The following is a 26762-nucleotide window of genomic DNA, read 5'->3' as shown; positions in this document are numbered from 1 at the left end:
GTAGACAAATGTGGGCTGAAAACAGATTGGAAGAGAGAACTGGGATAAGGTACCTGGACTCAGTGTTAAAACCAGCAAGACAAATAAGCAAATGAACCTGCGAACATTTAGAATTTTAGTGGAACCAGTTTTACTGAAAGCAGAGGAATGGTGAGAAGTCAGAAATAGCTGCAAACCCACTAAAACCACAGATGAATCTCATTCCACAGCATTCTGGTACACACGGAGGATGAAGGCAACAGGTTACTAGCTACACCATCTCAAATACTAGAAGCTGACAGCTGTGTGACAACTGCGTGGGTATCCATATGGTGTTATATGATGAATTTTGTATTTGAGAAGTCTAGAAAATTATGTGCAAAAAAGTAAGTTTATCATAGTGTATGTAAGCAAGGAAGTATTTGAGGGGAAAAGGTAGCATTCTTTTATTAGAACTATTGGTGCACGCAAAAGAAACTGAAGCCCTTCTTCGAGTCCAAAATAGAAATAACAATCTCCAAAGCTAAATTTAAACAGAGAACAAGTATACTCTGTGTTTAAAAAGACTCAATAAATCAACAGAAAACCTCAAATATTTCCTAAAGGTAGAGTCCATGTCATTTAAATTTAGCCAGCTAAGAGTTACATATCCAATGTGCATTGTCAAAGCTTTCGCCACAGCTAATAAAAAAGCAAGGGAGGGAGAGAAGATTCAGCCAGAAGGTTACTGATTTTAATAATTTCCAGATGGTAAGAATTGCTTTTTGGATGTTGGACTCGCTCGATTTATATAGACTAGGGAGATCAGTTATGTAAGACCTACGCACTGAAACTGTGGGTGAGATTAATTCCATCCAAGTTACTTGACTTCACAACCCTTCTGTCTGTCTGTCTGATTTTTCATGCATGCACAAACTTATATGCATGCATGTGTTTTTAAGGTACATTTTAGAAAGTGATCAATATTTTAAGTCCAGCGATACTATCTTCTCTGTATCAGTATTCTTTAAGTTTCATTGCTATATTAATATCATCACAGTCCATTGGATTGTGTTTGTAATACACATGCTAGAAATATAAACAAAGTATTCCCAACTGTGTTACTGAATTAAGAACATCTCCATTGCCAATGTAACTGTGTAGTGTCAGTTCTCACATCCCACAAAGCAATATGGCATAGCTAGCAGCAAGATCAGAATTTCTAAAGCTCATCCTTCTTCTTTAATCTGCACATTAGATAATAAAGTACATGTTCTATGGTGAGTATCTTCATGAAGCTATAAATATATCTCCTACAAGCTTTGCATTTCCTTTTCCTGGTATAATTGAAGGTACTACCTGAGATCAATAAAGCTTTAAATAACTTGCAAAGAAGGCCTGTTCGAAGTAGCTCCTTGTCTTATATTAAGCTTGCAGACAACATTTCAGTTAATATCCTTGAGTAAGAGCACAAAGATTAACATGAGAGGTTGTCATAGCAAAAATATGGATTTAGAATATATGTTATATATTGATCTCCTAGAGCTGTATTTCTCTCAGTTTCAAGGCACTATAAAGATTCATTTAAATGGAAGTAAAAGAAAAAGTAACAACTGGAGAAGCTTTAGGATTCTTTGTGGAGTAAAAGTTTCAAATCTTTTACTTAGTAAAATTTCTCATTAATATTTAATAACAGTACTATTACTTTAGATTTGATGAGGGGAATACAAATCATTTATCTTTACTGTAAAAATCCAGAAGTTAAAACTATACAAGTAAGCTTGGAGCTTTGTTGCAGTACTTGGTCTAAACTAGATACAGATATGGAAAACAAAGCTTCTTCAGAAGAAGGTTGCCTTCTGTCCTTTGTAAACTCATATAGTAGCAAGCCTTCTGTTGGTACAGAGCATAAACAATAGCTCTATCCACAGTTTGCTGACGAGTGTTTGTGTTTGAATGTACTAAATATGACTTGGTTTCATTATAACATGATTCTGGATGTGAATTTTTATTTGTTTTTTGTTTGTTCTTTTGTTGTTTGTTTTTTTTTAAATTACAATATAAGATTATATAGTCAAAGCTCTGGGTGTGATGAGTAATATAAAGGAACGGTAACAAGTGCATCATTAATTACTCTAAATCCAGTTAAAATCCTCACTACAAAAAAAAAAAAAAAAGAATCAGTCTCCTCACACAGGTTTCATTCACGTAGTATAGTGTGAGTAGTCAACTATCACCACCTCTTCAAAAAAGAAAAAGGTGGCCTTACAGAATATTAATTGTTAAACTAACCTAAAAATCAAGAGGAAAAAACCAAACAAATCCATGGAAGAGAGTGCCCTGGACCTAGTTATTCCTTTACTTTTGTCTTTCCACAGATTTTTATTCTTTGCAAGAATAAGCTATACCCTTATAATTTGATTCCTAGCCAGATATTTTCAGAAAAGGCACATTCTCCCACTGAAAAATTCCAGGACTTAAAGTAAAAATAGATATAACAAAATTAAATAGACCCATCATTTTCACTTTTTTTTTAAGCATCTCAGAGGTAGTAAAAGATTGCCTGCCTTCATATAAACATGTTTAAGGAAAATGCACAAGATGCTTCAGCAATGAGGATAATTTTTCAGAAAAAGAGACAAGTGAAAGGTAAAAAAAATATAATTAGAGGCTTTCAGTTGTGAAGTTTTTCACTCAGATTTTGGTTAAAGACTTGTACACTCCTGCTGAATACTTTGATAAACAACAGAATCATTGCCATTTGCATTTCAGATTGAGGCACAAGTGTTCAGTTCTCATATTCATAAAAAGGACCAGCATAACAGTGTGCTAACTAGTACATGAAAAAATCTGCTAAGAGGCAATAGAAGGAACAGGCTAGTATCAGTTTCTAGAACTCACCAGAAGAGAATACTCACTGTAACTCATTAACAAATGTGTGTGTGTATCCACTTGTGCACGGCTCTGTACATGTACACATGTGAAATAGAAAAGATGCTGGTCAAACAACAGAAGCTAATCTTCAGTAATATAAATTAAAAATGATTAATTTCATTGAGAACCACAGTGAACAGAAAGTAAGAAATACTACAGACAGGCTGATCTCCCTTGATTTGCTTCACTAATACTGACATCATCTGAGAGATCTGGTTTGCAGTCTCTATTTCATGTGCTCTGGAGAACCTGGATGAAGGGGGCACTACATTCCAGAATTTCTAAACAGAATTACCACGCTGTTCCACCGTTTGGTTGTGGGGTTTGGTTTTTTTTTTTTGTTTTGTGTGTTTTTTTGTTTTTTTTTTTTTTAATTTTATTTAAACCTGCCAGTGTCCATGGGATAGATGTTATTTGGCCTCTCCCTAATTGTGACATGAAGTTCCTACTGATTCTTTTTAGCTCCCCAAGTAGTTTTGTTTCCTTTGCACTACAGCAACATTTACAGAGGTAGGAGCATGAAAGACAAAAGTAGAGCAGGTTCTTTTGTCTAAGACAAAATTAGAGTCCAGGCTGCAAGTCCATTTGTCTACTATACTGTATACATTTCTTAACACTGTTCTTCACCAGCTGATGCTTTGAGGGAGGAAAAAAAAGGTACACACCACTCAGACGAATTTTTCACACAAACAGTCACAGGAAATTTGATCCTGTAGAAGCTGCAGCTAGTCAGCTTTACTCTGCAGATGGCATTGCCTGTAACATATTACTGTGCATAAACATGGCATTACTCCATCTCTGTTGGAAATGTTAATCGATTTCAAGAAGATAGCTTGCCTCCTGGTCAAGATGTGTACTGTCAAAAGAAGAGGTAAGTGAAACCAGCCAACCAAGTTTTTTTGGTCTTATAGTATTTAATTTTTCCACACCTCAGTGCATGATTGAATTTATAAGTGTCACCTACCTCTGTTATACCCAAACCCCTCACGATTTAAAGAAAAGTCTCTCTACAGCCAAAAGGAAAATTGATAATGATGGTAACCTTGTTCAGCCAAGGTTAAGTTTAAGAAAACTGCTTCACAACTCATTTACACCACACTGACATCTGTGGTAATCTTCTGCTATTAGAACTGTATGTAAAAATATGCTTCATAACACACATTTGGGAAGTAGTTCTCAATATTACAAAGACTGTTTGTGGACTGAAAGATTAGGAGATATAGCAGCACCCAAACTAAGCTTTATTTCTCAAAGCATTTTATGGTCAACTGATAATTGGTCAATGAGGCAGCACAATTCTATACTACGAACTGAAAATAGAATAGCAACAAAATTTTCAGAGAACATGTATTTGTGTGCCCTGTTTCTGCTGTGGAACTATGCAACACATCAGGGTAAGGATGAATAGGATATTGTGGGAGGCATTGAGAGAGTATGCACACAAGCATGCAGAACTGTAAGAAACTGCACAACGAGGTTTCAAGAATATTTTTTTATTGATAACAGAAAACTGTTCCCAGGATGGTGCTCCAATAGTAAAATCAAGTAAAAAGTTATGCCAAGCCCAGAAGGTCACAGCACAGCCGACTTACAAGAAAACCCTGCAATCCAACAGGAGGATGGCAACAAGGCTGCAGCTTACAATATATACCAGCCTCTCTCTTGTTATCCTATTAGGGAGATGGATTATAGACATACATTTCAAACACAAATTCCAAACAAGGAAAAACAGATCATGAAAGTTAAAGTAAGCAAGACTGAGGCAAAGGACCATCCCATAACAACTGACAACTTCTAAACATAAAATATATACAAAAGATGTAAGAACTAGTTTGTCATCACCACCAAGAGGAACTTGACCATTACTTACCCCTGTCCCCCATCCTGCACACTGGAGATACTGCCCGCATGGGCACACATGCACCTCCATACTTCTGAGAGTGTAGATATGAGGGTACAAGTGAATGAGATAAAAGAATGGGTGTCAGTCAGTACAACCATTCCACTTCAAGATCCTGCAAATATTCACCTTCCCTTTCCATAAGATTTACACTTAATTTTGTTATACTAACCCTTCTATGCTGCAGTACTCTACAGAAATTAGTATTCATATGGAGGAAGAAACAGAAGATGATTTCTCAAAGTTTTTAAGGCACAAGCAACTATAAACTTGAGAGCAAAGTTGGTATCTTTCCAGAGTTACCTGTGCTCTTCAGAAACAAATCCTCACTTTGCTACACATCTGGAAAAATTAAAATAGAATACCATAAAGTGGGTGATTTTTCATAATGGGCAAATTTAAGCCATTATGTTTTAAGGACTTAAAAATGACTTGCATGAAGATTGGCCTAATTTAGCAATCTAAGCTAAAATAATCCAGGGATAATAAAAATGCAAATACTTTATAAATCCAGAGGATGTTTGGGGTTTCCTATTAAACTAGAAGAAGCTTAAACAGATACCCTTTAGAAGAGGAGAAGCTAGCATGTAATTGGACTATTCTTTATCAAAAGCAAGCAGCAGACTCATGGAGCTTTATTGTCCAGGTGCAGCCAAATGCAGCAAAACAGAAGCAGCTGTTCTGGAGAGTTTCATAATTGTAATACATGTAATTGTAATACTGCATAAAGAATGTTTCCAGTTCTGTGCAAACCTGTAATAACTGCTATCAGTTGAAGAAAAGATTGAGCACTATGTAGCCTTAACAAAATGGCCTCTGTTCTAGAGCTCAGTCTGGGCTCCCACTGTATCCAAAATTTCTTGATCACCATATTCTGATGCCAGGCTTGTCTAATCCCATAGGCTTTTAGCTGAGATCAAACGTCACATACAGTAAGTGCAATTATTGAGTTCTTTGTATGAAATTTTACACATTTTATAACTTTACAGCTGTTTGAAATGTGTAAAGTGAAACCCACTTTGCTTTTTTCCCTATTCATTGTTATCCAGGCTTTGAATCAAAAGTAAATACCATTATACTATACTTGAAAAGAAGTTACTTATTCCAGGAATTTTTATTCAAAAATAATATAAAGTTTTCCATATTTTTAGGAGGGCATTCCACCAATTAGGAGCTACAATGAACTGAGTAATCATGGAAAATTAAATTGCTTTAACCAGAACATTCAGATGGACAACTGACTATTTAAAACAGACTGTAATCCTTACTGATGAAAAAAAAAAAGTGCCAAGAAAAGCCTATAGCTTTCAGATAAAGTGAAATGCTGGGACAGTTTTCATTATTATTGTCTATGTGTTACCCACACTGTCAAATGTTCATTTTTCAGAACTCCTGGCTTAAAAAAAAGGACTTAAATTCACAAAAAAAAAAATTAAGAAAATAAGTTAATGTAATTGGCATATTCAAGTAACATTTTAGATCAACATGGCTTCTACAAATAATTCTGAAAGCCAGCTAGATGATACAGATACACTTTTATCATGGTACATTTAATAATCTACATTCATTATTTTCTTGAACACTGAATTTTGATCTGTTTTACTGGCCGTTATTTAAATACATGGAGCATCCAGAGATCAGTGATTAAACTAGTGCTCTTAGAGCTACTCAGGTGTTCTACAAAAGTTTAACAAGTCCACAAGAATCCCTTGCAGGAAAACAATTAGCCTAGAAGTTAGAAATACAATGTTCTTTGCATCAATTATGCTACACAGTAATTTGCAATTTGATTACAAAGACTAGACTGTAATCCAATATTCAAGCAAGTTCATACTACTACAGATGTAGTCTTATAATTAACCATATGTCATTCCTTCTCCCATATATTAATTTGCATTAACCATAAATTCCCTAGCCCGCGCCACTACTTTCCTAATGATCCAAGACCCTACATCAGGTCTCAAATCCTCATCTATTCCAATTTCTTCTGCTGCTGCTTCTAAGAAATACTGTAGTAGTGTTCTTCAACTTTAATTTTCAGCATAGAATTTTCAACTTTTTGCAAGAAATAATAATTTGTATGGATAGTCTTGCTTTGTGTGCTCATCACATTTACACTTAAAAATAAGATTTCACTTACAAGTGCATTAGAAGGAGATATAGCAGTACAAGCTGTTTGCAATTATGAGCCATTACAGGCAGCCACAGAACACACTGCTGCAGGTCTGAATATGATTCCTGTATTATTACAAGTGTAATGATATATAATCTGTTTGCAGATGGAAGTATGCAGCAACTACTAGAAGCATGTTTGTTTATTGGCAATCTTCCAAGGAAAAGTGTTCTTTGCAGCATAAGCAGTAACCTTTCAGTTAGTCAAACCAGTACCCACAGCAGGAATTCATGCAACATATTACATAAAAGACTATCAGAAAGACACACAGTTTCTTTAAGAAACAAAAAGTGCAACAGATGTTTGGTTAATCTAGAGCCATTAGTGTGACAAACTGGAAGAAGCTGAGTGACTAAAAGAAATACTGATCTGAGATACTGTGACTGTAACAAATTACTTTGACTTTATTTAAATTGAAAATCATCAGTAATACATTTCACATATCCTTCCCAAGGTAAGATGAACCATCCCCGTTATTTTTAACTCAGGCTTCTATACCTCCTTCAGTTACCTGATTCTGGAATATAAGGATGAACACCCATTTCCCTCCCCCTTCTTGTTCTGAAGATCTTCTGCAGCATCAGGTCTCTCTGCATCCCAGCTTTGTGCTGCACGAAATTCCATTACCCAGGGTTATAACGGCCAAGCCAACAATCCACCCTGATTTGTGGCACAAAGTAACACCCTCACACTCTACACCTTTAAATTCAACACACCTAAAAAAAAATATTTTAGTATCCCCTTCTAGAGCAAGCTCTCCCCTCTGAAAGCTTTCTCTCATGTTTCCCCTGCACCTTCCATGTCTAATTCAGCCTCAGGAGAAAGCAGAGAAGGAATGCCAGTTTTGAATACTGACTACCACCCACATCTGAGCAGGGTTCATAATGTGGCAAGTACAAAGAAGGAGTAAGGGAATGAACTCTCCTATAAGGGACCTTTCACATAGCAGTCTGTATTATCATGAAAGACCCAAGAGGGAAGCAACCCAACTGCAAACATCAAGACAGCACTGTTCCATTGATATGGCTATAGACTGACCAATGTGAATAACAAAAACCATTATATTTAACGCATTTATTTTCAAGCCTGCTTTATACAACATGGCCAGGTCCTCTTAAAGAAATCTTTGCATGTGACTGAAAAAGTTAGCAAGGGTTCATATAAAAGCAAATTTTAAAATGCTTGTAATAGAGCATACCATAGTAATGTATAGCAGAAGTAATAGACAGAAGACAACACAATGCAACAGAAGCAATCAAAAGGAGACCTGGGACTACCATGCTTTATCTTCTCATCCTATTTAGCCTTATAAGTGTGAAAAACAAATGTTTACTTCTGATAATTTGAGGACTCAGACTTCTAGGAAACTGGGACAGCACCAGAGATTGAATTTTTTTTCTCCACTGGGTAAGTCATTTTAGAGTTGAATAGCTTCCTCAAAATTAGTGCTTTAATGGTTTTATGGTTTTTATTAAGACATACCTCATGAAATAACTCTCTTAAAAAAAAACCCCAAAAAACAATAAAAAACCAAACCTGCAGATAGACTTGAGAACAGAGACTTGAGGAAAAGAAATAAAACGCAGCAATCTTGTGACACAGAGACCTTGGGCGTGGGAGGTGAGGAAGAGACAGTCTTCTCAACGTGTGGAATCTCAGCAACTTAGTTTCTACCCTCCATTCTGCACAACTATCTGATCTTTGGAGTAATAACAGTACACATAGGAATCTTCCACTTCAATATAAACCAGAACTTCATTGACATCAGTGGCATTTAAAACATATTATTACAATGCTACCCTGATTGTCTGTTTCCCCCTGCCACAGGGAATTGAGAGGACTATGGAAGAGGATCGGCTTCAGGTATAGACAAGTGCCACAATGTATCAATGAAAAATGAAAGCTTTAGAAATTTTCAATACCATATTAGCATCTAACCAGCATTATAGTTGTTCACTGTATGGCATTTAGAATAGTAAAGTGATCACTGAAGTGAATTAGCACTAAACAAGCTCGCCTCTCACTGCTGCACTCAAGGGAATGCAATAGAAGCAGCGTATGGAAGCCCAGGAAGGAAATACTATATACCTAGTATTTCAAACCAGAATTCTGTAAGGAATTCAAAAGGTTATTCATTGCCTAATGGTGGAGTTGAAACAAATGGTTATTAAAGAGTTAATATGATTTGCAGCTCTCCAACTTGCTTAATAGCTCTATTTTCCTCATAACATACTCAAGACAGATCCCAACTCTGACTAGTGCAAACATTTACTACTGGCACATTCCATTTAACTCAGAAGCTCAATACAGGTCTCATGTTCACTATATGTATTTTGCACAAGTTTTGGCACAAAAGCACATCAGCAAGTTGGTGCTTTAGCCTGAGGAACAACAGCATTATGTGCAATGATTCTCCATAGGTAAGCTGCCATTACTGAAAGAAAATGGTATACCGCACAGAGATTTGCCCTTGGCCATGATTCAAACCAAAAATCTTGCCACAGAGCCAAACCACATTTGATTAGTAGAGAAAATTAGCAATGCTGCTTTTAATTACATACAAAAAAATCAAAGAAAAAGAGCAGAAAGAAATTTGGGAACGTACCCAAGAGGCAGCAATGAGATAGCAATAGTAACAATGACAGAATGTGTGACATCTTAAACATAAATCAGTAGGATTTAGCACTGTACTTTTAACATGGTTTTAGGTGAAGGATAGTTATATGTAAATTGATGGTATATAAAAAAATGCAGAAGGACAGAAGACAGTATACAGAAATATCAGTTAATGCTTTACACAGTCGCACAGGCAAGTAGATTTAAAGGACAGATGGCTTTAGGCACAGGATAAGGTAATAAAAAATACACTGTTGGCATAATCTGTGCTAGAATATTCTGGTGATAATGAGTTTCCAGTAGCACTGTACCAATGAATACTGTGGGGAATATCACAACATGCCTGCTCTGTTCTTAATTCATTGTTTACCTCTAACAATGTCACTTTTAAGATACTGAGCTAGCTGAACTCATCTGATTCAAAATGACCATTCTTGTGTATATCAGGGTAGCAGATTGGAAAAAGTCTATGCATTACTCAGCTTTCAGCTTTACTCTGCAATTATAAAACTGAGTGCTCAAAATAACATAATTCAAATTTTGCTGGTAAGTTCTAATTTTGAAAGTCAATTGTATATGAAGAAATACAAATATTTAAAATATGCTTTGTGTGAATTGAGTGTACTTTCCACATAATGCTAAATGCTCTGCATTATTATCTTCTATCACTTACCACTGCAGTCTGTTCTCCGTAACTTTTAACAGCAGTACTTTCATATTTACCTTCAGATCAGACATTAAAATGTTGAATAGCAGTATTGTACCTTGTATCTATCTCTGTCAAAAGCAAATAGAAATACCTCTCCTGAACTCACAGTATTACAAAAAGTTTACTGAAATATAAACACCAAGAACCAGAAACTTCCGAATCAGCATAGCTAGTATTCTGGAGTTCACATACCAGGTACTACTCTTTATTCTCTAGCTGAGAAGCCAAAATCTGAAAGCAGCTCATACTACCTCCATCATATGAAAAAACTGTAACATCAAGGGGGAACAATACAGACAGCAATCTGTGCTCGTTTTGGGAACTCATTTTTCATTTACTCATAATTTCATTTCTCAGTCATCCAAACAGGAACTATTGTCAAATTAGTCAAATCCAAAATAAAAGGAAAAAAAAAAAAAAAGTTGCATCCATTTCAGTACACAAGATACCAGAAAATAGTTCAAGATAAACTGCAATGAGGATTGTATTCTTCAGTCCAAGCACATGCTGAAGAGCTAAGGAACCTTCAAAACCCAGACCTAAAGCAAGAATGTCAGAAAACACAACACAGCGAAGATAAACACAACTTTTACAATCACACTTACCTTTTCATTTTGACACTAAAGAGAAACTCACCAACACAAAAAGAATCCTTAACAGATTTCCAGTGAGAACAGTAAGACAATGCTAATAACATCATCAGATATATGAGTTGGAAAAGGGATTCTAACATCTACCAGGCAAATTCCAGAACCCCATTTTTATAACATTAGAGACACCACAAATTTTCTAGAAGTATGAAGCTCTTGTTCCCTCTGTGAAAGCAGCATAACCAGGTCCCAGGTGTCTGTACACAAAATGCAAGAATCATGGGAAATATGAGGAACTAGGAGTTATTGCACAGTTATGCGTGTTATCTGAATTGCTTGTCATCCAAGAGGATGAAATCACTTATAAGGATTACAGAAAATGTGGTAGGGTAGCTTACATGATAGGAGCAGTGCCACAAAAAGACTCAGGATATTTTGAGAAGGATGGGCTAAGAAGGCAAGGAGATTCTTGCGAAGGAAAGGAAGTCTTTGGCTTTGAAAGAGGTAAGAAAAGAATGAAAAAGTTTTTGCATGAGGGTTAGAAGACAGAACAGCACAGGTGACATTAGGGCAGACATCTGCTTCAAAGCACCTGATCAAGAGAGCAAAACAGACAAAGCCTTCTTAAGAGATGCCTTACAATAAAGGCCTAGTTTTCACAGAGGACTCCAACATCTGCTACAAGGTTAATACAGCATAATGAAGACAATCAGATTTTTTGGAAGATGCAGAAGGCAATTTCTTGACACAACTGACCAATGAACCAATAGGAATGTGAAAGTTGATGACAACTAAGAGGCAGTGACAGTGTGTAGTCACCCTGACCAGAAGACCATTGTAGATCAAGCAGTTCATGATCCAAATCAGAGTTCACCTGAGGAGGCCCAGAGCTGTGCTGCCCACATCCTTGGCTGCAGGATACATTTAGCCAGCTTGTTGTAACAGTGGAGCTTGCAGGCAGCCCCCAATCAGCCCCCACAGTTATATCACTTGTGTGGCATTGCCTTTAATCTAAAAGCACAGCAAACACACATGTTCACACATGTACTTCTATTCTGTTTGACAGTAGAAATGATTAATATTTGTCTCACAAGAAAATCCAGTAATAGCTTGAATAATGAAAATGGGGTAACCCCTTCTTACAGACAGTCTGCACAGTATGTTCCACCCCTATCAGAGGCCCAACCAATGCTGCACAACTCAAGGGTCCCAGCATCCAAAGGGATGTAAGATTACTTATACCATTCTTACTTTATTAAACCTAACACTATAATGAAATAGCACTTTACATGACATTTTACAGAGTCTTGAGTGCCTTTCTTACCGGGATTACAACAGACCAGCATCTCATGATGCAAAACAATATGATATAGTGGAATTTAAGGTCCTGAAAGAATTAAGAAAGAGGGACAGTAGAATCACAACCCTGGACCTTCAACAGAACAGATTTCACCTTGTTCAAGGATCTGCTTAGAGAGCGCCCTAAAGGGTAAAGGGGTCAAGAAGGGCTGGCTGTTCTATAAGAATGACTTCCTCAAAGCATAGGAGTGGCCCACTCCAACACACAGAAATGAGGGAAAAGTTTCTTGAGTTGGCCAGCATTGGTAAATGGGGAATTCTTGGCTGAGCTCAAACACAAACAAAGAGTGCAAAGAGTGCAAAAGTGGAGATGAGCTACCTGAAGGAACAGAAAAGCATACCCTACTGACCAGCAGGGTCACAGTTTCCTTAATTTTTCCTTTGAAACTAAGGATTTTGAATCAAAGGAAAAATTAAGGAAACTGTGACCCTGCTGGTCAGTAGGAGATCTAGTGATAAGACACACGGAAGATATTAAAATTAAATCGAATTATTCTGTTACATATGCATATCCAATTATATTTTCTAATGGGTAAACTATACCTTTAAGAGGTCAGTAAATATTTCTTCCAGATATTCTGAAACACACACAAGACTTATCAGAAGACAATGCAGGAGTATTACTTAAGGCTCATACAAGACAAAACTAAATACTAGACTAAGAGGAAACTGTCTGGAAGTATTAAATCTATTAAAAAGGTTATTCTTCATTATTCTTCAATGCACTGAAGTGGACAAATAATTCTGTAAACTAACATTTCTTTTTGCTTGTTTTTAATAAGGGAGTTCAGTGGTGTCTATCTAAAAATATCTCATACTATAAAGAACAACCCAAACCAGACATACTTCTAAAATAAAAGATCAGAAAAACCATCTTATTAGACAGGACATGTTGTACATATAAGAACAAAGGGCATTCAATTTCTAAATCATTGAACTGTATTCCCTCAGGCTCCAAAGGGCTCTCGTAACACACAGCACATAAGCAATAGAAAGGACAAGTCTAGGAGAATACATAAATTTCTATTGTGCTTTTAGAGAATCTGCATCACCACACACCTTCCTGCACACCTAGCTAACCTAAAAAACCCCATAAATTTACACATACGGATATATGTATATAGGCACCTTCCCTTCACATATTTTCAGTGTTCTTTCCTGTAAGTTTCTGCCAGCCCCCCAAACCAGCAAGTCTAAAAGTGGAAAATCATCAGCTTCCACCCTTTGTTATTTATGTAATGATCAGCTTTAGGTGTCTAGGTATTTCATGCTCATTTCTTAAGATGCAGTCTATTCCTTATTTACCAGATAATAATGAAATCCTGCTCTGAAGGAAAAAAAAAAAAAAAGTTGGGTTTTTTTGGGTTTGTTTTTGGGTTTTTTTTGTTTTTTTTTTTTTTAACAGACTTGCATCTGTGCTCTTCTCAAACATTCAACTGAACTTTGATAAAACCCTGGTTAGATAAAGCAATGCACTATGCATGCTCTGCAGATGGGAACTTAACCCAGAGTTAAAATCAGTGCTTTCAAAGCATTAGTATAACAGCTATGGTTTGGTTGCCTGCCAGTATAAATCCTTCTTCCTCTCCAGCCTGGCCCTGTGATGAGCTCTGCCTCATTCTAATGAATGACCCCCTGTTCCAGTGTCATCATCTTGTCTACCTAGAGACAGTCTCCGCTTATCTCAGTCGTCCAAGGATGTATTCACGTCATTTCTACAAACTCCTCCTAATTGCAGCTACAATTTTCAATGTTCCTTCTATATACACAGTTTATTACCTCACAGTATATCAATACATTCCCTTTTCACACTGACTTTCAGTCTTAAATTTTTCCTCTAAGCTTCCTTCTTCACTGTGCCTGTCTTTGGATACCTATGGTTCTCCCACAGCACCCTCCTATCTTTTTATTAAGTAACAATATTGTACTATCAGCTTTGTATCCCATGTCAGAGTCCTCCTAACATTTGTGCCTAAGTCCCTATTAGCAAAAGATAACTCTGCATGAAGCTGCAAGCCCACACTGCAAAGGGGATAGTGGTTTTATTTAAAAGGTCAAATATTTGACAAGTTTTAAACATAAGCAAAGATTCTTTTCCTCAGCCATGTTCTCTGACACTGACGAACTGTTCAAGTTGCTTTTCTTTTCAGAAAACACAGCCAAGATCCAGTAAATAAGCCAAGACAGCCTATTTTAATAGTTTGTGAATATAAAATATATTTCCACTATTTTCAAACCAATGTACTCCAGTATATTTCCTTATGAAAAGTCCTCTCACTAAAAGAAAAAAAAAAAAAGAAAAGAAAAGGAAGGAAAGCACTTTTCAGAACATCAGATCTGGTTTATCTCAACATTATTTGTATTAGCGTTACATCAGGAAAAAAGCACAGATAAACAAGTAAACTTTATGCACAAACCACAATTAGCAATAAAGTACTTGTGATAAAAACATGTTATATACTAACGTAAACACAGTCATTCTGGAGGAGCTACTTCAGTTTTTCTGATAATGTTCCCTTAGCAAAGAAAGAACATATATAAAAAAATGACAAGGTATTTGTTTCTTATGCCATTCTCTCCAATTTAAATCCATACACACATGCTGATGAAAGACACTGTGGCAAAAAGCTACATATTTATTGACGCACCGACCGGTGGATTATATATTGGAAAACGGTTGCAATTAGGAGCCAACTCCTCGATTCACACAGAATTTACCCTCTCACCAATACAATGGAGACACATTGATTTAAAATAGCTGAGAATTTTATCCTGGCATGTTACCACTGTTCATAAAGAGGAATATAAATACTTCTACATTCAAATTCTTAGACATAATTGCTAGCTTTGCACAAAAAGGAAAGCACTACATGCTGAGTGAACATGACCAACGATGGCCTGGTATATACCATACATAAATTAAAAATACAACAACATTCTCTAGTTTTTATACTGTTTCTGGGTTTCTTATGTGGTGCTGAATAGACTTACTCTGTAATGCACTCAGTTCAACTGTGCTACCTACAGACAGATTACGTGGAAAAACATCTTTCTTAAAAAAAAAAAAAAAAAAAAAAAAAAAAAAAAAAAAAGCCCATCCCATCAGCAGCCAAACAAAAAAACTCACATGCTCTTGCATTTCCAGGTAATTCTGTTAAGACTTCATGAAAGTGAATTAAATCTTTGTTTTCCTATACAAGTAGGAAGGTTGCATTAAAAAAACAGTTCTTGATCAAGGAGAACAACTACATATACGATCCTGCAATATGTTTTTTTCTTCCTTCGTACACAAGTAACTTAATGCACAATCTTTGTTACCATGGTTTGGTAGAAATTCCCATTTTGAGCTAGTTAGTGACTGGTTTTAGGCCTCACCTAAAACCTACCTCTTTAGTTTATAACATGTTTGAAATTAAAAGAATTAGAATCTTCTCCCCTTTTCTTTCTCCCTTCCCATTACAACAGTGTTTCTCTACAACTTCAGTTTCATCATCCTCATTCTAATCAGTGATTAATATCACCACCTTAAAATTTCTGTCTATAATTTGGATCTTTTCTGTCTTAAGGTAAATGAAAATCAGGAGCAAACAGGCAGCATCTTTTCACACCTTCAAGCTCTAATTCATACTGTCTCTCCAACTCTCTTCCTTAACAGTTACTTTTCCTCTGTATTTAAAAGGAATAAGCCAGGTAAAAAATAACCAAATCCATCAAAAACGTAAAGACCAATAAATTATATTTATTATGATGCCTACAATTAAACATGAACTAAACTCCCAAGGCAATTATCAAATGTTTTCTAGGCAACAAGCAGGACATGTCTGCTCTGAATCTAGGTGGTACCTTGCAAAAGAGCTAGGGAGAGGTGTGTCTCAACATATTTTACCAAGGTGTAAAAGAAAAAAGTTAATATGACAAAAAGTCAGGGAAATAATGGGAAAAACAGATGCATGTCAAAGCTTAATTTTTAGATAGTTACTCTTTTTGAGTAAAACAGCCCCTAAAGTCACCTGCTCTTAGAGGCTAGGTGCAGTTTTTTTTAACTAAGTGAGGATCACAAATCAGTAAGCTTAAAAATCACAATATACCTTGCCTTTTCTTTAGATCTCCAAATACTGGAAACCCTAGGTCTTAGTAAACCCACATGCTAGAAGTTTTAATAAATACCACTTTGTTTCAGAACTTCAATACAGTTGTTTCAAAGCTTGAAGCTGCAGGAAAAAAAAAATGGTGCAACTACCTACAAATTTAGATCCTCACAAGCAATTCAGTGTCCCTACACAGGCTGCAAGAAAAATCAATGTTCCCTGCCAAAGAAAAGCCTTTCCTTTCTAGTCACCTGGTATACTGTAAGGTATTCTTATAGAAACTCTGACATTATACTATACTGTAAACTCTTTCAAATGAGGACATAACTAAAAATATGCAGAACTTAAATTTCTTTCAATAATGCAGGAAATCCTAGAAACTTCTTGAGACATGGGAGGTTACCCTCCATAAAGAAGAGAGCTGCCTAGTATAAACTATATTGTCACTACTAAAGTATGCTCAAACTATTCACCTTGAATTATTATTCTGTAACTATCCTAACCCATCCAATTTACCAAACACATTCTATTGAGTGTTATAAACTCCCACAAGCCTGACAAGGCTTCAGCTTGAGATACGATCTTTCCAGTTTATAATTTTTTTTTCCTTTAAGTCAGTATAATAGTGTAAGCCACTCCAAATATATGTCCTGTGCAAAAGTCCTTCTGTGTACATGTTAAAAGCCGTTATAGGAAGTCAGGCCCTCTGCACACTGTTAACTATTTCTAGAAAATGGTATAAACTACATATAAAGACTTTTATATATTCCTGGATTGCTACAAATGAATCATTTTATGATTCTGAAATGCTTTGCTTCAGAAAAGTATAACTTAATTTTGTTATATGACTACACTGTAGCTCGAAAGACAGCAAAGTACTTTACGTCAGAGTTCCCTGTTGATGAGCAGCAAGTTTGGATACATCCAACTTAAACAGTAGTTAAAAATAGTATAGACAGGTTGCCAGACTTCATTTTTGTCTGAAACGGGGCTTTTTCTTTCCTTTTTTACTTCTTCCTCTTCCAAATTAAAATCAACAAGCACAGAAGTCAGTGCTTTCCCAGTGCAGTTTGATTGTCCAACACCTTGTAGAAATTCCAGATGCATCCAACTCCCTCCTGCTCCCCCAAGACAGGTAAGTACTTATACAGCAGTATTTGGTAATTCATTTGACGTCTAATTGACTGTTTGAGCATAAACTGCATTCCAAAACATCTTTTCTTTTTTTCTTTTTTAAAAAACTCTTAGTTGAGATTCATGAAACATGATTAATACTTCATATATTTCAGATAAATATTAAACACCAAAAAAATGGAGGTTTGGTAGTAGATGTAGCCATTTCCTCTGACATTATTGCAGTTAGAAAACTGAGTAACTGACTGCAAGGAAAAGCACACCCCAGCTGCCACATTGCACACATAGTCACATCTCAGTTATCAAAAGTCATTGTTTCACCCAAATAACAACACTTATGCCTGAGTTAAAGCAATTTACTTACCTTGTGTCTGCACTTAAGTACGACGCCATAGGCTCCTGAAACAAAGAAGATAAGAGATAAACCATTTCAAAGCAGAAAAAATAAAAGCAGCATAAAACAGTCTTCAGTCACCTCCTGGCTATAGAAATAATACTGATCCCAGTATTATTACCCAAACTTGCACATACAGGTATTTTACTAAATTTCTGTGCACTGAAACAATTTTATAAAAATTGTTTGAAAGTAAATGGATTCTAAAATGCTGAAATTTTTAAAAATATACCTGCAGAGAAGTTTGATAACTTACATCTCCCCTAGTATCACTAAAGAGAAATTAATATATTAAACTTTTAAAAAAACAAAACCCACAAAAACCCCCACAACCACAAAACTGTCCCATTTCTTTTCCTTCCTTCTTCCAAACTTCTCCTTCTGCCTGAGAATGGAATTAGAAGGAGCTGTAGAGAAAAAAATCTGGTATTTCTTAAGATCTGCATACAAGCAATATTTTGCAAATGAAAGCTTACTACCATCAAGGGGACTAAGCCAAATCTATATAAAATTCCAATTAATTTTCTATTAAGATACTACTTACCTTCACCTACAACCCCAAGGATCTCAAATTTATTCATCACATTACCAATGTTAGGAATCTTCATCAAGACAAATTCCTCTTACGGTGAGAGCCACAAAACATGGCACAACGGGGAGCGTCCAAAGATTTTGCAAAAGGCAATTGTGAAAAGGCTCTTGGAAAAAAAAAAAAAATTCCACCTTGATTAACCAGACTCCTCACACCTTTTCTTAATTTCTAGGCAGCCAGTAGCTTCCTGGAGAAAGAAGAGAAAATGTAATTAGTGCTTCATTTATTTCAGTAAAAGAGTGCACTGGTATATATACACATCACACCAAGATTGTCTAACAATTGTTAGAAGACAATTAATTTACTTCTTTTATGATCAAGACTGTTTAGCAGCATGTATAATGGCGGAACCTACTGAGAACATGTATCTGACAGAACAGCTGGCCTTGTAATTCCATACTTAGTATGTCTATTGCAATAGTAACTAACTTACATCGTTATTTTCTACAGGACAGAAGCAAACAAAAATGTTGATAGGAATTACCACTGTGAGCAAGAATACACCTATAATTGCTTATGTTCTCAGCTTGGTGTACATTGACAGGTAGGTATAAAAACAAATGGTGTTTAGTCAATTTATTACTTGTTCACTGCAATGACAAAAAGGATAAGGTAGAAAGAACACTAAACAGAAAATATTCTTCTACTACTATTTTCTGTGATTGTTTAAGAAAATAAAGGAAATTATTTGCTAGACTGACTAGCAATCAGATATAGAAAATTATTCCCATTATAATGGCAATGTAATAAACAGGGGGGAAAAAAAAAGGGGTTTTTTTCCCCATGTTTCCCAAACAGTGAAGCAATTTGTCAAATCAAGCAACTATACAGAGGGAAAAGAACAAAGTTTTTTGTGTTCTGTTCTAGGCTCACCCCATCTCTCCTATAATTTTCTAAATCCGATAAACTAAACACACCAAAGTTTGGTTTTGCTAATTCAGACTGCATTTTTACCACTAATATTAAAGACATATATTCCACACACAAAAATGGGAAAAAAGCTAAAATAGCTTCACCATGAATTGGAAGAATATCATTTCCACAGCTCAGTGCTCCAACAACAGGACTACTCATGAGGAACATGACAGCAAGATAGAAGTGGACTCATTTAATTAATTTATGTGTAATGGGTGAGTGTGACCTAATGATACTGGCTTCAGCTCACACACATGGAAAGCCTCATTACTATTTACCATAAGCTAGGGGTGCTGGCCAAACGCCCTGTTAAGTCATGCACAACAAAAAGGATGACTTAAGGGTGGAGGGACATCACAATGACAGTAACCTCAGCAAGATACAGGGAAATAATTTGGGGGGTTTTGTTATTTTAGAAGCAACAATCTAAACAACCACAGCATTCTGGAAACAAACTTTGAAAACAAAGCAGTGACTTCCAAATTAAAGGGATGGTTATGGGGTTTGTTGTTAGTTTTTCAAAACAGTTACCCACTCCTTAATGGATTATTTCAGTGGTTTAATTTACTGTTTTAATTAATCTTTTTTTTTTCTTCTCTTGTGAATTGTATAAATACCCTTTCCTTTCCCTTCCCTATACTCTCCTCCTGTCTTATTTGGCATGTACTTCTCACAAAAGCCTTTATGCTGTTTGTCCAGGCTTTCTGGTTACAGTAACAAACTGAAAAAAAAAAAAAAAGAACTCCTAGAAAAAGCACGAGCATGTGCTTAGTTGCACCCATCAACATCAGAACAGAGCCTGCACTGAGCTGCTTCATCTTTCTACTGAAACAGGCTGGTGCCAGGCACATGGGCACAGCAGGCTGTTCCCATGCTGCAGCTGAGTGACAGAAATACAGCTGGAGACCTTGAAAGAACCATTAATGCCATAATGTAAGCAGGACGCAAGAAAACAGGTCCGCCACGTTCAAACCCTCAAAAATACTTGCTGGAAAGAAAGGAACAGTCAGAAAACATACACTCTGTTTTCTATTAGCACTATTCAATAACATCCCCAAATCCACTACTTCAGTTCCCAACATTATTCATTGACAAGTCTTTGTAGAAATTAGTTTGCAATAACATTACTTATTTGTTATTATCACCATACATTGTCCTTCTGTCCTACAGTGTACACAATACTTTTTAGATCTATGACAAAATAGTAATGAAGCTTATGAGATAATGGATCAAAAATTCAACAAGAAATTTAGATGCAGTTTCCTCTGTCCCTCATTCATAGTTTCTAAATTTCTTATAAACTACTTACAGCTATATAGGCCTGCAGCTTCTGCAAGCATATTCAATACGTATCATTTTTTTATTATAAATAAAATCCAGTACTACACACCTTCCTCTCCTCACAATCATGCAAGTTTTCCCTTTTTACTTCATTAATAGTAAGAGCTAAAGAAAGCTCATCTGCTTGTTACACTGGTGCTCCTTGATGCACGACATCTACAGCAGCATTCACATGTAATTCCCTAAAGGTAAAAAAAGTCTGTCAATTCACTTACCGATGTTCATTCACCACTAGTAACAATTAGATAGGCCATTTCGCTGGGCCCAAAGAAACACACAAACCAGCTTCTACAGTTCTCCCCAAAGTGCATCATGACAGACAGCAAAGGTAATATAGATGCACATATAGGGGGACTCCCAAAAGTGTACTTGAGTGACCCACCTCTTTCGCGCTAGCTCAAGAGTCATCTTTGTGCACAACTCTGCTGAGAGCACTTTATGAGAACCTAATCTTTAAATGAAAAGGAGAGCTAATGAAAAGATGACAAGTGTCATGAAGCAGTAGTATGGATTCATACCCAAACACTTTTTACAACAGCTCTTTTGCCACATCTCCTCAAGCAAGACACTAATTCAGACTAGTTCTCTCCTGCAACATTAGTGAAGTCAGACTTGCTAGACCCATCTAATCCCTAGACAAGACGTATATATTTGTTTGAGATCTCTGCCTTCAAAATCTCTCTGAAAGACTAAAAAGAAAGTGCTAAAAATACTTGCTCAGTGGGAGCACCCGCTGAACTTTCTGGGATATTTCTGCTTTTCGAAAGGCACTGGCCTTGTTAAGACTATTTTTGAAACCACTGATTCTTGCAGAGAATCTGGTAACATGAACTCAAATTCTGTACATCACTTGTGAACGGCAGAGTGAGCAACTGTAATAATAAAAATAAAATTGAGATGTTTTAACCAAAAAAGTAGGTCCAAGAAAGTTACCCATAACTTGCATTATTCTCTAACTTTGTGAAGACAGTGTATTATTTCAAACCGAACACTGGAAATAGCAAGGAAAACCTTATTAATAGCAACCACCGTATCATTCTTTGCACTGAGTACCATATAGGTCTGTTTTAATAAGTTGCCTGCTGGCTAGAATGATAAGCCTTGCATAAGAGGAATTAAGGCCACTCTTTACCTCTCAAAGGTTCTCAGTTGGGAAAGCACTCACTCTCCTAACATCCCTTTCAGAAGAATCCAGATTCACAGTACATCAACAATTTATCAATTAAACCAACAGATCTCTGAGATAGTTTCAATGTTACCTTGGCATTCTACAAAACACAGAGCCAATTCAGCAAAAAGAAACAAGAATAAATTACTTCATCCAGAGCTGTAACAATGTGAGGTTTTAATCAAATGTAGTTGTTTTGCAATAGGATGTAAGGCTATACATAAAATCCCAAAACTATATAAGCATTCTGGGAATGAACAGATGGACTAATACAGCATTACAGTACCTAATCATTTACATTTAAATTAAAACAATGGGGAAAAACCCTAGCTCTTCTCCAATACCTTTTCCTTTCATGAACACTGAGAATTCTAGAGCATCATCCAAACACATTCAGTTTAACTGCTCACTCAAAGGCCTCAATCCTAAACAAAAATGCCACACATTATTTCATAATCATCAATAGCTGAGTGGGGTGGGAGGAAGCACTTTTTACATAGTTAGATTTTAATAGAGACAGTGATAATTATAAAAAAAACCTGAGGTGGGCATTTGTCTTCACAAAATCTGGAAAAATTAAACTCTGTTCTAGAAATACAGATTTACATATCAATGTGTTGTACATCAAATGTACAGTTTGTTTCATACATCAAGACAGAGAAAGTGCAATTTGCACTTGGATGAAGTCAGTTACAAACTTCTAATAAACTTCAAAGTCATCCATTAGCTTTCAAACAAGCTTCTTGCCAGTAGGTAATACAGCCCTCTTGCTTTCCTAAAACAAGTAAACTTAACCTTCTTATTTACTTCTTACTTATACTCAGTGAGAAGATTCAGTTAAGTATTTCTATAGGCTGGTTATATTTTTCATCTGTTGACTAACAAAACAGCGGGTCAGTAAACAGACAAACAACTTATACCATATAAGCATTTTTGATGGTTATGCATTAACCCAAACCCTGACAGATCTTTGGCTGTACAAGGTACACACGTGGAAGAAGACATTCACCACCTCTATTAGTCATGATGTATCACTACTATAGCACCTTTCCTTCTCCTCCCCTTTATATGCATAGTTCTATTTCTTGAAATTTTCCAGGAAAACCCTAGTTTGAGTTACTAGCACCTAATTCAGTGTTGTAACAGAATATACACATGACAGGGTCAAGAAAATAGTCAGAGAATTTTTTCTGGATTTACTGATCCAGAAGAATGCTCCAGGGATTTTGTGAAGAATTACAGATTAGGAAGAACAAATTCAGTATTTGAACAGCTGTGAGGAGGAAGCTAGTAGTAATATTCTGACTTTGAGAATGGAGAGGAAAAAAATACAATAAAATACAACAATCATATTGCTTGTGAAAATTTGCCAGTCTCACTCAAATTTGGAAAAAAGATACCACTTGTTGTTCTTCCATTTTATGGATGGACAGCAGAACTAATGGGACAAGGTTCTGGAGGAAGAGTGATCAAGATGTCATAATATGGAGGAACTCACAGTGTGGACATTGGGGGGAAAAAAAGCTTAAGAAAAGATAAAAAGCAACAAGAACTTGCAATTAAGCAAGCCATTTTTCATATTCTAGGATCCAATCTATCCTCCCCTGCTCATAAAAAAAAAAAGAGGAATGAAAAAGAACAGCTGGTGAAAATAAATACAGAATTTAGAAAACCATCAAGCTTGAATAAATTATGTAAAAGAAAACCACCAAGGTTGCTTGCACAAGCACACAGTTTTTAAAATTCAGCTTCAGCATGCTTTTATTGACTGCTAATAACATCATTGGAACTTGACTTCACTATTGTTGGGTTTTAGAGTTATTTTGCCTTTTTCTTTCCTTTTTTTATAGCTCTTGATATGCTGAAACCCGCAAACTCATCTGAATGAGATATACATTGAGGGAAGTCATTGTCACAAAACTGGCCTAAAAGGCAGCAGGCCTCCATGGCAGCAGGACCAGGGGTAGAGAGAGGAAGATCCTGAACAAAGTTCCCATCCTGCAGCAAGCACACAACTAGGGAAAGTGTTGAATCAGCTCCCAACTATTAAACATGTTGGTTATATTCCTAAAGGAAAACTGGGCTTGCTGACCAGGGCCCCAATAACGATTTGGTTTGGTTTATCTTGCTCTCTTGAGTAGTCTTCCTTTTGTATGCAAGCATAGATTCAAAAATAACTTCAGCTCATCCTGGATATATGAACTAAATTCACTTCTCTGAGTTAAAGCACAGGATTCATGAGCTTCTCTAACAGCTGTGGCCAACTCAAAAGAGTGGGTGCTTAGCAGGATGCTTCTAAGACCACAGTGACAAATAAGTAGACTGATTATCAAAGCTTGAGCACAAAAGCAGCTCCCATGAGTCATAACAGAAGGACAGGAAAGGCAATTTTGCTTCCATTTTAATCTTCCTCTCCAATAAGAACCTTAACAAATATATCTATTGTGGGTGTGACAGTTTCTTACGCAGTTTATGCTGGTCCTTACGCACACTGGGCGGTCTTCACCATACCTGTAGCAGCTCTGAAGAAAAACAACCAGTGTTCAGAGGCTAACACTTTCAACAGCAACCTCTTAAATCCAAAGCCTTTGCAGTTTCATCTGGCACAAGGAGATTGACACACATTCACTTCTATCAAATAGAGGAGCCCAACATTTGTAGTTGAAGTAAAATCACACTTCTGCTTACTGACATACTGCTAGGCAGACGTGGGCAAGGAAAAAAAAGTTGGGCATTTTTTTTTAGATAAAATAAGGTCTTATTTCATAACAGAATGCCTTCCTGTGGAATAAGATAGTATTTCTTTATCTGACACAATATTTGTAGTGGAGTCCTCAGAAGTTGGTTCTTTTATTTTAATCTTTCCCTCTCTTCTCAGAACACCAATCTCCATTAATATCCTATTCATTTGTCATGTTGCTTACTATTTAGTCCCATCCTATCTTTGACAACCTGCCATGGTCTTTCAATCCCCAGGCTATAAAATAATATTACAGGCATAGCTTTTTCATCTTTAATAATTAAAAAAAAAGCGCTACTATTTTCAGAGTTACACATTAGGACTCACTTTGTGACTCAATTCCCATATTCCTGTTTGAAGATTCATGCTTAGAAGAAAAAAAAAAGTGTTGAGCATAAAAGTCTAAAAAAAAAAAAAAAAAAAAAAAAAAGAGAGTACATTCAAAGTTCTGAGCAGAGAGAGTTCCTGTCCGAGAAAAGTACAATACATTACCTTTAAGGGAACATGTTAGAACCACTGAGCAGCCAGTTGAAGGACTGCTCTAAAGTTGGAGCTCAGCAGGGTATTTGTGGAAAAAAAGGGCCTCTCACATTCTCCAGTCCCTCTATTCTTTGGCAGTCTACTGCCAAAAAGCACACTGCTAGGTTCCTCTCCACAATAGCAGCAACCACTAACTGTGCATCAGCAATCCTATACCACCATGCTGGCAGCAGACAGAACAATAGATGCAGAAGACCTGGCCACTTAGAAAAAAGTCCTCTGATGCATTCCTAACTGGATCAGCCACCAAATCTTTCATACGCTCACACACAAAGCATACTGGTGATTTAAAAAGACTCTCTTAACTAGAAAAGACCAAAATTATTCTAATCTGACAAACTTTCTCCCTCCTACCAACCCAGTTTTGTCTTCATTGTTCTAAAATAACTCCCCTTCACATTCTAAAAGTCAGATGTTCCTCTCTGAACTGGCCTTGGCTGGGATGGAGCTTTCTCATAAAAGAACAGAAAAGCAAAGGTGAATATAAAGTATTTATATATAGCAAATGAATGCTGACACTAGGCATTCTAATGCAGATCAAAATAACCTCAATGACTACTCTTCCTTGTAATCTTCAAACATATCATTAAATACAGATTACTGGTTCACTATCTGAAGTAAAAAGAAAAAACCCAATAAATCACTTTTTCCTTTAAAAAAACATACCAAAAGACATGGGAAAAACCCCCATAAAAATATGAGGGGGAAGCCCCTCCAAATGTAATACTAAATTAATAAGAAAATACAATACATGCAAGAGAACAGAATTATATTTTAATTACACTATAAAATTATAATTTCTTCTCAATGCATTTTCCAGGCAAATAGTCAGAAGCATTTTATTTAAATAATACCAAGCCATTTTTGACAAAGTTAACCTTACAAAAAATGCCATCAGAAGTTTTCAATAAAGGACAAAAAGAAACCATTCAATTACTAACTGTCCTAATACCCAAAGACAGGTCATTTGAAGAATAAATTCACATTAGTATGCAAGCACATGTGCAGGAAACATATTTAAAGAAACAACTCAAAGGCTTTAATTATTGGTTCTTTCATGAAAGTCTTTACAAGTGATTAAAATACTCGGTAGCAAATGGCGTACAGTGGGGATTTTGGGGGAAGTGTTGGGGCTTTTTTGTTTTGTTTCAGTTTGCTTTTTTTTCTTTAATTAGAAAAAGACTTAGTAACTCCATCAATCAAAAAGCAACTTGCTTCAAAAAATCCAAGGAAATTGAAACCTATAGAAACATCCCTTCATACAAAGCTTTACCTGAGTGGGAAGATATTGCTACTATTTCTATGTGAGTCTATCACAAGAGATTTGCTCCAATTTAACAGATTTCTGAGATAACAGTGAGTACAATTAATACTAAAAATATTTGAATGTGCTTATTTTAGAACTTCATAGGGTATTTTTATTATGTCCATTATCAGAGTAACTGAACACCAACCATGTTTAAATAAAATGTGAGTTTTGCCACACTTCCTTGTTGAAAAATAAAACTGTTAAACTTACACAGGTGAATAAATCAGTTAAGTGAAACCCAAGTCAAGAAACCTAATCTCCAAAGTGGCTCAGGCTGCATTAAGACCTTATGACCATTATAA

The 26762-nt window shown here is 36.0% G+C and overlaps 1 protein-coding gene across 2 annotated transcripts in view; it reads right to left on the bottom strand.

The window, feature by feature from the left end:
- The window catches only part of CDKL5 (cyclin dependent kinase like 5), a 110856-nt gene that overhangs the window by 62880 nt on the left and 21214 nt on the right, over positions 1–26762 (bottom strand). For both annotated transcript variants that reach the window (XM_026842661.1, XM_026842668.1), the window contains exons 2-3: positions 18400–18634; positions 17826–17860 (exon numbers count right to left, since the gene is read on the bottom strand). In XM_026842661.1, coding sequence (XP_026698462.1) covers positions 17826–17860; positions 18400–18463 — 99 coding nt within the window. In that variant the 5' untranslated portion in view covers positions 18464–18634. The remainder of the gene's footprint in view (positions 1–17825; positions 17861–18399; positions 18635–26762) is intronic.

This window comes from Athene cunicularia (genome assembly GCF_003259725.1).
Source record: "Athene cunicularia isolate RWA chromosome 1 unlocalized genomic scaffold, athCun1 chr1_part1, whole genome shotgun sequence".
Taxonomy (NCBI): Eukaryota; Metazoa; Chordata; class Aves; order Strigiformes; family Strigidae; genus Athene; species Athene cunicularia.
Note: the sequence above shows the minus strand (reverse complement) of the source record. Positions and strands in the feature narration are given on the sequence as shown.